Below are 10,952 nucleotides of genomic sequence, written 5' to 3'. Positions count from 1 at the left end.
AAAAGGAAGATCATTTTTTTTGCAACACATCGCACCCTTAATAAGTCTGCTAATCTCTTAGCAGCATTATATTTCATAAGTGGTCGCTTGCTGAAAGAACCAAAACCCATAATACTCTACTACCGCCCATTCTTGTTCGCTTGCTTCTCCAGTTGTCTAGTGACTAGCTTGCTAATATCATCATACCACTCTTTAGCGTGCTGATTTTTCGTAATTAATGATGGCGTTATTAGCGTTCTTACGGCATCAAACATATGTCTTATCGTTATCACAATATCTACAGGTGGTTTTATTGCAGTCATTATCGTCTACTTTAAACTTTGTAGCCGCGAAATCGAGTTTTTGTATCTTAGTCAACCCTCGGTTCATCTTCAAACAACTATACTGTGACCCGCTTATAGCGTCATCATTGGTGAGTTCTTTGTACACTTTGGATGTTGATTGCACTTTCTTTGTGCTTGACTGCACATTAACAGAGCTCGCCGTGTCCTTTCCAGTCGGTGTGCTGCTGACTGTCTCTGTAGCTGCCCTTCCCTCAGGATCCTCACTAGTTGCCGCCATACTAATCTACAATCCTACGTACAATATATCTAACTATAGAAACGAAATATATTTACACTCTGATTACAGTACTAATTGATACATGCTAAATATATGATTTTAGTCACCATGTGAGCGAAAATAAGTTAAAATAAGAATATATCCCGTTTCTTAAAAAATTATATTATCGGGATCTGCTTATTTCTTATTAAGAACATAATCGGCCATGTTCCTGTTTTTTTAAATAAAAAATTTAACATTTCTTAAAGTCCGACTAAGTGCTACATTCTTCTTAAATTCCTAATTCCGAAATTTGATTTCCTTACGTAAATCTTAATTTTAAAAACTAGGAATGGACCTTAATACGTATTTCTTACGAAAATTACGGCTATTTTTTCTCTTATTTTTTTTTGTTAATACTGACATGGTAGCTCTGGTCCAGACTCCTCCGGATGCCAGACTTCCGTGAATCTGCGTCTCATTCTGCGAATCTTCGTCTCAACAGTGTGTTGGATTGTTGACTCATGACACCTTGGTGCACTTTATATCGTAAATTGGCCTCTTTTAGGAAGTTTATATGCCATAGCTTTCTTCTACAGATCATAAAAATCAGACAAATATTTAGAAGGCTATGGGCCTATGGCTATGAAGGCTATGCTATGCCTCATTTTTTTTTAACGTGTATTCTTAGAAGTAAGTGGACATTGCGTTTGGCGGTTGACTTTGCCACGTGTTTTAGAAAGTAGCCGATGATGAATCTAATGGCGCGGTTAATTGAACATATTAGAACCAACGTTAACGGCTTCATTCACTCAAGTCTTAACAGCACGCAAAGCGCTCAAACAAACTCTGTTTCCCTATCTTATTTCAAAAACACTTTTTCCTGCAATGCAATAGAACTGAAACAAGGTGACTTCGTGTCATACTTGATATAGGAGACAGCCCACCCCTTTCACCGTTTTGTGATATTCGCAGTTTGCACATCAGGAAGTGTACTGCTTTGGCGCAATGTCTTTTAGTCAACACGCACTCGACTATGATATGACGCACTAGGAATAGAAACGAAAGTGAGGGTCTCGGCAATAACAGACGCAAAGATACTCGCGATATGTTCTATTTGAACAGTAACATATTGTGTATACTGAAGACAGATCGGAGTTTTCAGGGCAGAATAGGTCATAACAATAAATTCGTACGTATTGTGTACCTACCTGTCGCGTTAGATGTGTCAGTTGTAAGCAAATAAGTACCCGCGCAAGAGGATTTTCCACCAGTCACTCTTTGTACCAAATACCAATTACCGGATTATTTTATATTCTTATCTAGTTGAACCTATGAATCATACTACTGCTATTTTATTTGCGCTACTAAGAGCACGCGCGACTTCTTATCGTCGACTTAGTTGCTGAAAATGTTGCCAGACTCCTCCAGCACTTTTCCGATCTTTTCAATGGCATTGTAGAATGCCGCTGTTCGGAAGTCCACGCCCTACAAAGTTAATGCAGTGTGATGATTTAACAGTCGTTCTCGTTCCATCAGCTTGAATGATTCTTCTCAAATTATAGATATACATACTTTCCATGTATAACTGCTGAGAAGTTGGTGTGAAGCGCTTGATTCATGCGCGTTTTTCCTTAATATCAGTATAGAAATACATAATACAGCGACAAGCATAATGTTAACAATTAAGAGTTAGATGCATAGGAGAGTATCTGTTCATCAATATGCATACTATTGAGAAGAATACAGAAATATAGAACTCAGCTTTATGTGTATACATACAACACGCCCAGCAGTGGTCTGCTATTCAAATTAGTACTACCACAGAAGACAAGTACGATATGCTACCCCAAAATTAAATATACCACAAGGCAATTTCAGTGTACACTTACAAGCTCCTTGGCGGTGACACGGGTCTCCATACAGGCGTTGTACATAGTATCCTCCAACCCAGAGTATACTATGTCCACCTCTTCGGCACCGTGTACTACCAGGCGTCTTTCCTGGTGGGACAGCTCTCGGTTAACGCTCTGCTCGACAAAGTTGAGGAGCGTGGACTTGCTGTGTTCCTCCCATTTCTTGTTCTGAGGTTGAGTTGTGCGGTTGAGCAGAGTGAACGATTGTTATTGGTTGACAATCAATCAACATTGGTTGTGATTGTGATTGCTTATGACATGCTTAAGGAGACCAAAAAGTAGGGTACAAATGACGATCAAATGTGCAGCATCTGTAAATGCTGAATCTCAGCGACTTGTGCAGATAGAAAGGTGTGCTTTATGGATGATAACAGCACATACCAAGCGACCGAATCGAACGTGGCTGAGATTCTTCAGCCATTCAAAGTATGAAACTGTCACACCGCCAGCATTCAACAGCAAATCGGGAATGATCACGACGCCGCGTTCCACAAGTTCGTAGTGTGCCTCTGTAATATACGAACGTCGCATTATCATGATAAGTCAAACTTAAGGTGTAAATAGTCGAGCACGATGAAATTGGCAAAGGCTGAGCACTCCTTTGGTATGAATGTGTATTGTAGGTGAAGCGATTGGGATATGTACCTCGTTCTACAACATAAGAGTACAAACACTGCACGCTCGCACCCAACCAAATAGACAGTAAACAGCAGCGTTAAAACTATTTCTATGTGTTACTATGCCAGGTATAGCTACACATACTCGGTGTCAAAGGTCCGTTAGCCGCCTCGGCGATAATTTTAGCTTTGATATTCTTAGCGTTTCCAGTATGGATGGACTTCTCCACTGCCGCAGGCACAAGCACATCGCACTCCATTTCTAGGATGGCGAGAGGGTCGGCGATGAACTCGCCGCTGTTGTAGCCTTTGAATGATCCATTGCTCTTGAAATAGGCTTGGCAGTGCTCGATATCCAGACCTTTTGCGTGAAGCAGATGGTAGCAGATATGTATGAGCAATCAAACGCAGGAGATGTATTGATCTTAACTTTGGACCTATCTCTAGACCTGCTTCCTGTCTAGTAAAAAGAAACACACTTGAAAAGTGTCCGAAATGACATACGATACACATCCTCCAGATGAGAAACTCGACATGCACATATGCAAACCCGTATTTCCAAGTCACGCGCACAGAACTACGGCGTTGTTTAGGCTCATGGCAGGATAGCTCCTAACATGGACTGTACTGCGACCTAGCTACTGTTTACCTTCAGGGTTGACGATACAAGAGTTGTACTCTCCAATACCGACGACCTTGCCGCCGGCCTTGGTGATGAAATGGGCTGCGTAGAATCCTACGTTTCCTAGACCTTGCACAATGACCTTCTTGCCTTTAAGCCCGCTCTGCGATTGAACAGGAAAGTATAAACTTATGTTACAACCAATTTGACACTTTTGTATTATATACAAACAATTTGACACTTCTGTATGTTTGCAGTTGAATAGACAGTAGTATTACAAGTTATGTTACAATCAATTACCGCAATTGTGTTAGATAGAAATCTTGTCCAGATCGAGAATGTGACGTATTCCCCACCGGTACCAACAAACTCTATACTTACCGTCAAACCAGTCTGATCCTGTACCTCCTCGTACTCCAGGAAGTCACGGATTCCGTAGTACACACCCAGGCCTGTGGCCTCAGTACGGCCTCTGACACCCCCCTGTGTGATAGGCTTACCGGTAACACACGCCACTGAGTTGACATCGCCACCGCTGAAGTGGTGGTACGTGTCTTTGATCCATGTCATCTCTCTGCCTCCGGTTCCCATGTCAGGGGCGGGCTGTGTAGGTAAACAGTTCATACTACTTAGTAACAACCGAATATGTGCGGTTAGACAGTACATACTATTTAAAAACTACGCATATTTTCAAAACTGTCTGCGGACGACAATGGCAATCCGTTTCGGACCACGACACTCTGCATCCAATATTTCAAATGACAAATCAGTGTTAAGTGGTCGCTCTGTTGCCATGCCAACCAAGGTCCAGCTCAGGTGTGAAAACATGGTTAGGAAAAGCGGATATATACAACCTACCACATCGATTCCCGGGCCGATGAAGTTCTTCTGGCACAGCTCCATAGTGTACCTTCGGGTGATCTGCTCCAACTCTTTCGCTGAATAGTTCTTCGGGTCTATGGCGATACCACCCTATGTGTACATGTGTTAGACAGGCGCGTGAGTATACGGGCTTACTGTACCGTTGCCAACCACTGAGCGATCCTTATGTGGCAAGTGACAGACACTATCCGAGTCGCGCATGCTCTGCATCATCGAGACTTGTATAACTTCAAACGAGAGAGAAAAGGAAGAAGCACTCCCCCACTCGGTTGTGCAGGTATAGACGGGCACATTGCGGGCAAAATCTATACTCAAAATCTATAATCACTATACTCAAAGGCCGCGAATAACAGTTCCAATACAACGTAGCAACACAGCACAAAACAACTTCACTTTATCACACGTATAGAGATGCGCTTGACTTACCTTGGCTCCTCCAAAGGGCACATCCACAACCGCACACTTGTAAGTCATGAGCGACGCCAACGCTTCAACTTCTTGCAGATCTACCGCAGTGGAGAAACGAATACCTCCCTTAACAGGCACACGGTGTCTGCTGTGGTGGGCTCGATAGCCGGTCACTATTTCGCACGTCTTGTCCTCACGCTATTGAGTGGTAAAGGTGAAGGAATGTGAGATTACAGACGCTGGAAAGATACAAGACATTATTAGTATCTATATATCTATATATATGAGTGCATATACATATACATATATATAAATGCATACACACATATATATATATAAATGCATATACATATATGCATATACATACATATATACATATATTACATCTACATATACATAATATAATATTATATATATATATATATATATATAATAATTATATATACATATATATATTTATTATATATATATAACTATTATTAATATACTTGTATCCATGTATAAACAACATATATATATATATACATTATACACATAATAATAATATATTATATATATATATATATATATATATTATAAACAAGTACATCATCGATGTGTTTCCAATATACATTTAAATTCACATTACATGACTGTCTCCAAAAGCTCATCGATATTGGAATCTCCTCCAAGTGTGCGCTTAAGTCTTTCCGACAACTTAAATGAAAGCATCGTAAGCAACAGTCCGTGTTAGAGAATACAATACAGCTGACGGTGAAACAACCCACATACAATAAGTGGGAAAGACGTCTTAATCACGGCGTCCGTCATTCTCATGTTCAAAATATCGTTCGGCGAAACATTCTTCTGAAGCCTCGCTCCATTGTCGAAGAATTCCTAAGGTAAAGATGGGTGCGATATTGTTAGCGAGCATACTCCGAAATACTTGATAGTGCTGACTACTGAAAAATCCTTGAATTATTGCAATGCGTACAAGTGCACGAATTGAGAAGTCGAACACAGTGCCGTATAGTAAATACCTTGAAGCACTCGAGGAAATTGGGTTCAGTGCTTTTCACCTCGGCGTATTTCTCCGTTAACGTCTGCGTGTACCGGCAGGAAGTGGTTCCGACAGCTACGTTAGCCTGTGAGGGCAACGCCCTGCTCGCAGCGCGAATGATTTGTGAACTCAACATGTTGTATGCAACACAGACACTTACAAAATATGGTTTGTTTTGACAAGAACCTCCCGTATATACATATACCAGTGCGGATTATTCCAAACCGACTTTCTGGTAATCAAGTAGTAAGCTATTGCGAGACGTGATGAGAAGCGTGACAAATTCCGTGATGGGGCGGCAGCGAGAGATGGCTACAAGCGTACTTTTACCAACACCGTGTTGCAGTACACACACAAAGAATGCTCAGTGTTTGTTGTATCTGTCGCTGATATGAGAGTTGCGCGCACTAGCTTATCGATCGAAATTCGGAACTTGTACCAAATGACTTCAATGTTGTAAATCTAACGTCAATCCGTTAAAAACGAGTCCGATTTAAAAAAGTGGAGCGCATACGCTTATATATAAATCGATTTATTTAGAAACTTTTGGAGACGTTTATACGGGTCAAAAGATTATAAAACGGGCGTATTAGGTAAAATATCATGACGTTTTGAACCTTATGGCTCAGAACATACACCCGTTATATATACGTTCAATCATATCAAAATAAAAGTTTTTACATTTTACTAAATTGTCATGCCCTGCTAGCCCACATTTGATTGGCAGTTAGTTCGACATCGCAGACGTAAATACGCGCAATATCAGTCCGTTAAATCGATCGATTTAAGTCGAACATTCCGCACAGGCAGCACAGTAGCTGCACACGTCTATAAACGTCAATTATGATTTTTGAGTTATATACGTTTTAATGTAAAACAGATGAACTATTTACTCACTCGAGGAGGTCACACCGTCACCCAGTTGGATAAGTAGAACTATTTATAGCAAAAACGTTTATAACCAACGCAAAACGAATAATTTTGAACCGTTCTATTTTTGTTTTTGGTTGTTGTTTTAAAAAAAAACGAGAAACGAACTGACGTATATTTATTTAGCACTTTTAGCACAAGTTGCTATTTTACTGAAAAATAAATACACTCCTTTTAAAATAACAGTAAATATTAAATGTCGTAAACATTTCGCGAAGTTAAACCATTGCTCCAGAATATGTCACAGTCATTGGTTAAAAAGTTTGTACGAGAGAGCATTGGCTAAAAATACCACCCACAAGACCCCAATAGACGGTCACCCATTGGTCCCACGGCGGTGCTCTCGAACTCGCCTAATCAATGTCGATGTGCCATCTCACAGTCTGCCACAACCACACGTGTGTTCGTCTATGCGATTGAGAGTTTCTGATCCTCCCCAGGCGCCGACGGGCAGACGCCATTGTATGCCAATATTCAATTATTCATTCTTGAATGGAGTCTGTCCTGGTTGTCTATGCGCATTTGATTGTGCTTTGGGGGAAGTCGTGGCGTTGCGTGGGAGCGGTGTGCCTACTTTGTGCCTCTTTGTGATGCCGTGTATTTTGGACATGATTCAACTGTACGGTATTTTTAAAATCAGTTTGACCTTGCGTATATGCTATATACGGACGTCAGAGCTGTAAATATGTATCACCAGTTCATCACTCTTGAAGGTTTGGTGGATGGGCAACAATAATATGCTGTCTAAGAACTTTGCATCAAACTACTGGGTAATATTGTAATATTATATCTTACCGATTAGCGTGAAAGAATAATGTATATTGTGTACAATGTATATTGTATGCCAGCAATCGAAGCATAGAGATTTTCTCTATTTCAGCTCACTGATTCAGAAAGTGATGGGAAATTAACTAAGCGAAGCAATACGTATCACTTAGAAAAATATATACATAATTTGTATCATGTACTGTGTGTCATTATGTGGATACGACGACCCACTGTATTCATCATGAAGGTTCGAGCCTCGGTATTCGTTTGTGTGCATAATCATGCATGAGAGAAACGAAAATCATTCCTCATCGCAAACTGCCAGAACTCGATCGCCCATAGCTTTCTAAATGAAAGAATGTTCTGTTTGTGTGCACGTATGCCATCAAAACCTAACAATGCACAGCTCTAGCCAGCTGTCTAGCGCACATACCATGACGACATGACCTCTGTTATAATTTAATAGTATTCATTAGGCTACGCATAGTTGCATACATCCATACATAATAACATACACGAACAAAATAAAAATGTGCATATAAGTGTATATTGTTGTTGGTCTTTTTCGTGTTTTTTAAAAACAAATTCCCCCATCTTTTTAGCACCGACAAGAGGACAACACTCTACGTCACAACCCAGTTAGTATCCAATGAATTCACAAGATAAACCAAAAGGATTGGTCGAAAAAGTGGGCGTTCAAGTATAAGTTCATTTCATTGGTTGAGAAAATGGGCGGTCGCAGGTTTCTGAATCTTCAATCAAATAAAAATAAAGCTTCTGAGCCTTCACATTTGACTTGGACAATCTGATTGTCAAATTCGGTATTGACAGCTCTCTGTTCAATACACTTCGCCTTCAACCTCCGTATTGGTGTGCGCATTCTAGTACTAGCACACTCTAGTACTAGTCCACTGGTAGGGCCGCATAACACGCCGCGACATTGTGAGGCATCAGAAGCATCTCTGAGCCTGTAGAGTGTTGTTTGTCGATTCTTGAGAGACACGCGGCCAAACGCTGCTTAAACGAGCAATCTAGCTCTAATCTCAGGGGTCAAACGCACCTTTGCCGAATCGCTGAATTGGGACAGAAGAAGGTGAGTGGTCGTATTATATAACCATTTGTTGATAGTATATATAACCATGGTGATGCTAAACTCACTTCTGCATAGTCCAATGCGCGCGTTCGAACAGAAAATGTCCCTGTTGGAGTGGAGCACAAACACCTGCATGTAGGGGTAGGAGTGCCAGCAATACTGCAGTTATATGCATCTTTCTTGTTCCAATACAGGACCTCAAGCTCGCCCTGTGACGGAAAATGCGCCGTGCATATCATGCTTCATTAGATAGTTGTAGTAGACTACATAAAGATTAGTTATGGACCTTCGCGTTCAACTCTTTTCGCGCTGCGCTTACGTGCCGGTGCATAACCAGGCGGATCTTGCTTTCGGATTTGTCATTTATAACACTGCAGAACTCTCGTGTGTGTTTTTTTTTGCGTTCTCAAGGGCCACAGATGCCACACGCATACGCTCGTGTAATCCAGAGTTGAAAGGTATATGTCTCTGGACGTATCAGCTATTGCGCCAGCTGCTTTGAATGATTTAGTCCGCTTCTGTAACCCCTATGTTGCATACAATCATAGTGTTTCCGCTATGTTTCCAGTCGACATCTGAAGTAAAAGTACACACAGATCTTCTCCGCATAGAAGTACTCACAAACATCACTACACGTAACCTCTTATTCTTCAATGTCCAGTACACCTACTCCGAGTGCGCCGAACCCACTCGCCTGCAGATACGAACCCAATAATTAACACTCTCCAACTAAGATGATACGTCTGCAACCCAGCCTTCCTTCCCGCGCCTTGAATGGGCTGCGATTGAATGGTTCCTCAAATCTCTCGCGACGAAGCATACGTTGGAAGGCTTCTGCGGCCACAGAATCCAATGCGGCAGATGCAGGTGTTGCCGAGGGTAGTGGTATGTGTTATGGTCAGTCGGCTGTCTTATAGTTCGAGTCCGTGTTCCACTGTTAGGAAGAAGTAGCGCTGTGTATATTATCCAGCCAGACACAAGGACGAGATTAGCATGTGGTAACTACACAGCGAATGCCTAGGCCATTGAAACACCGGTTGTATTAGATCCCGGTATATACGTATCTAGTCCCGGTATATATGTACCTGGTGAATAGCAGCTACATGGATAAATGTTCGTCAATATCCAACATGTGAGGAATGCTCGCCCTGACAAACTGTATCTCGATTAAAAGTGATTGGAGTCTACTTGACACGAACGGGTCACCAATCTCATCCGAGGTCACGCACACACTTATCCCTAGTCCGTTTTTCATGTGTTGTCCTAGTTTTTTTCTCATGTGCTGTTCCGATTTTTTTTCTCGTGTGTGGTCACGCTACTCAAATTCACCCATATTCACCCCCCCCTCCTTTCCTTTTCGTCCAGTTGCACGTGGCAAGTACGTATGGAAACTGGTGTGGAGTGAGGAAGAGCTGCCTCCGCCGTCACGAGATGAGTGGTATGGTCGCAGTGCTGGATCCAGCCTAGCAACCACCGGCGTTGCTAACTATGACACTGAGAAAGGTATGTCCCTTGCTTTAGCACGTCAGGTGTGCCGTGGTTAGTCAGTCTGCCCCTCGCCTGTAATGCTCAGTCAATCTAACTCTAATGAAACATGATCGCCGTTGCTTAGCAACGAGTTGTCAAGAGCGGCATCGTGGGCTTTATATTTTATCTTGTTAGTGTCGGGCAAACGCTCATCGTGCTGTAGTAGCGTATGGTGCCCTTTGTGGGTCACTCGTACGGCTTCAGAGTCTAACGTATCTGAAACCACACACTTGCCAATGTGTTTGTAATCACACCCGCTTATCAACACCTGTTAATTTCTATTGCAAATGCAGAACTTATTAACCTGCCGTACCTACGAGAGCAGAAGGCGAAAGACATCCAGCAAATTCCGGAGTTTCAGCAGAGTAATCTCTTTAAAACTCATCTGACCAACGGCACGTGTCAACTGCCATCGGTGGATAAGGGTCAGACTTTCGAGTCAGTGGTATGTAGATTCAGTTGATATTATATATCTATATACGTTCTATATACATATATATATATATATATATATATGTATGTATATATATATATATATATATATATATATATATATATATATATATATATATATATATATATATATATATATATTATATATATATACTAC

At 41.3% G+C, this 10,952-nt stretch overlaps 2 protein-coding genes across 2 annotated transcripts in view; one reads left to right on the top strand and one right to left on the bottom strand.

Moving 5' to 3' along the window:
* Positions 1-1,755: 1,755 nt before the first annotated feature.
* SARC_06786 (glutamate dehydrogenase, mitochondrial) lies at positions 1,756-6,460 on the bottom strand. The gene is made up of 10 exons (XM_014299297.1): positions 6,005-6,460; positions 5,757-5,861; positions 5,004-5,183; positions 4,554-4,667; positions 4,077-4,298; positions 3,723-3,858; positions 3,219-3,434; positions 2,838-2,965; positions 2,433-2,624; positions 1,756-2,028 (listed from the first exon to the last, which is right to left on the bottom strand). Exons 1-10 carry the CDS (start codon positions 6,158-6,160, stop codon positions 1,939-1,941), a joined length of 1,539 nt encoding a protein of 512 aa, XP_014154772.1. The 5' UTR covers positions 6,161-6,460; the 3' UTR covers positions 1,756-1,938.
* Positions 6,461-9,549: 3,089 nt separating this feature from the next.
* Positions 9,550-10,952, top strand: part of SARC_06785 (hypothetical protein) — a gene marked incomplete at both ends in the record, with an annotated part of 8,189 nt that continues 6,786 nt past the window's right edge. The window contains 3 exons of the mRNA XM_014299296.1: positions 9,550-9,700; positions 10,181-10,318; positions 10,636-10,787. Of these exons, the coding sequence (XP_014154771.1) occupies positions 9,550-9,700; positions 10,181-10,318; positions 10,636-10,787 (441 nt within the window). The remainder of the gene's footprint in view (positions 9,701-10,180; positions 10,319-10,635; positions 10,788-10,952) is intronic.

The sequence above is a fragment of the Sphaeroforma arctica genome, assembly GCF_001186125.1.
Source record: "Sphaeroforma arctica JP610 unplaced genomic scaffold supercont1.500, whole genome shotgun sequence".
NCBI lineage: Eukaryota > Ichthyosporea > Ichthyophonida > Sphaeroforma > Sphaeroforma arctica.
Note: the sequence above shows the minus strand (reverse complement) of the source record. Positions and strands in the feature narration are given on the sequence as shown.

What these genes read in the sequence shown, in the direction of transcription:
- SARC_06786 (XM_014299297.1), bottom strand. Translation starts at nt 6,160, where the DNA reads ATGTTGAGTTCACAAATCATTCGCGCTGCGAGCAGGGCGTTGCCCTCA. An exon ending in TAACGGACCTTTGACACCGA is followed by an intron (nt 2,966 to 3,218) that starts GTATGTGTAGCT and finishes CGTATATTACAG; the next exon opens with AGGCACACTACGAACTTGTG. An exon ending in GTGTCACCGCCAAGGAGCTT is followed by an intron (nt 2,029 to 2,432) that starts GTAAGTGTACAC and finishes TTAACTTTGTAG; the next exon opens with GGCGTGGACTTCCGAACAGC.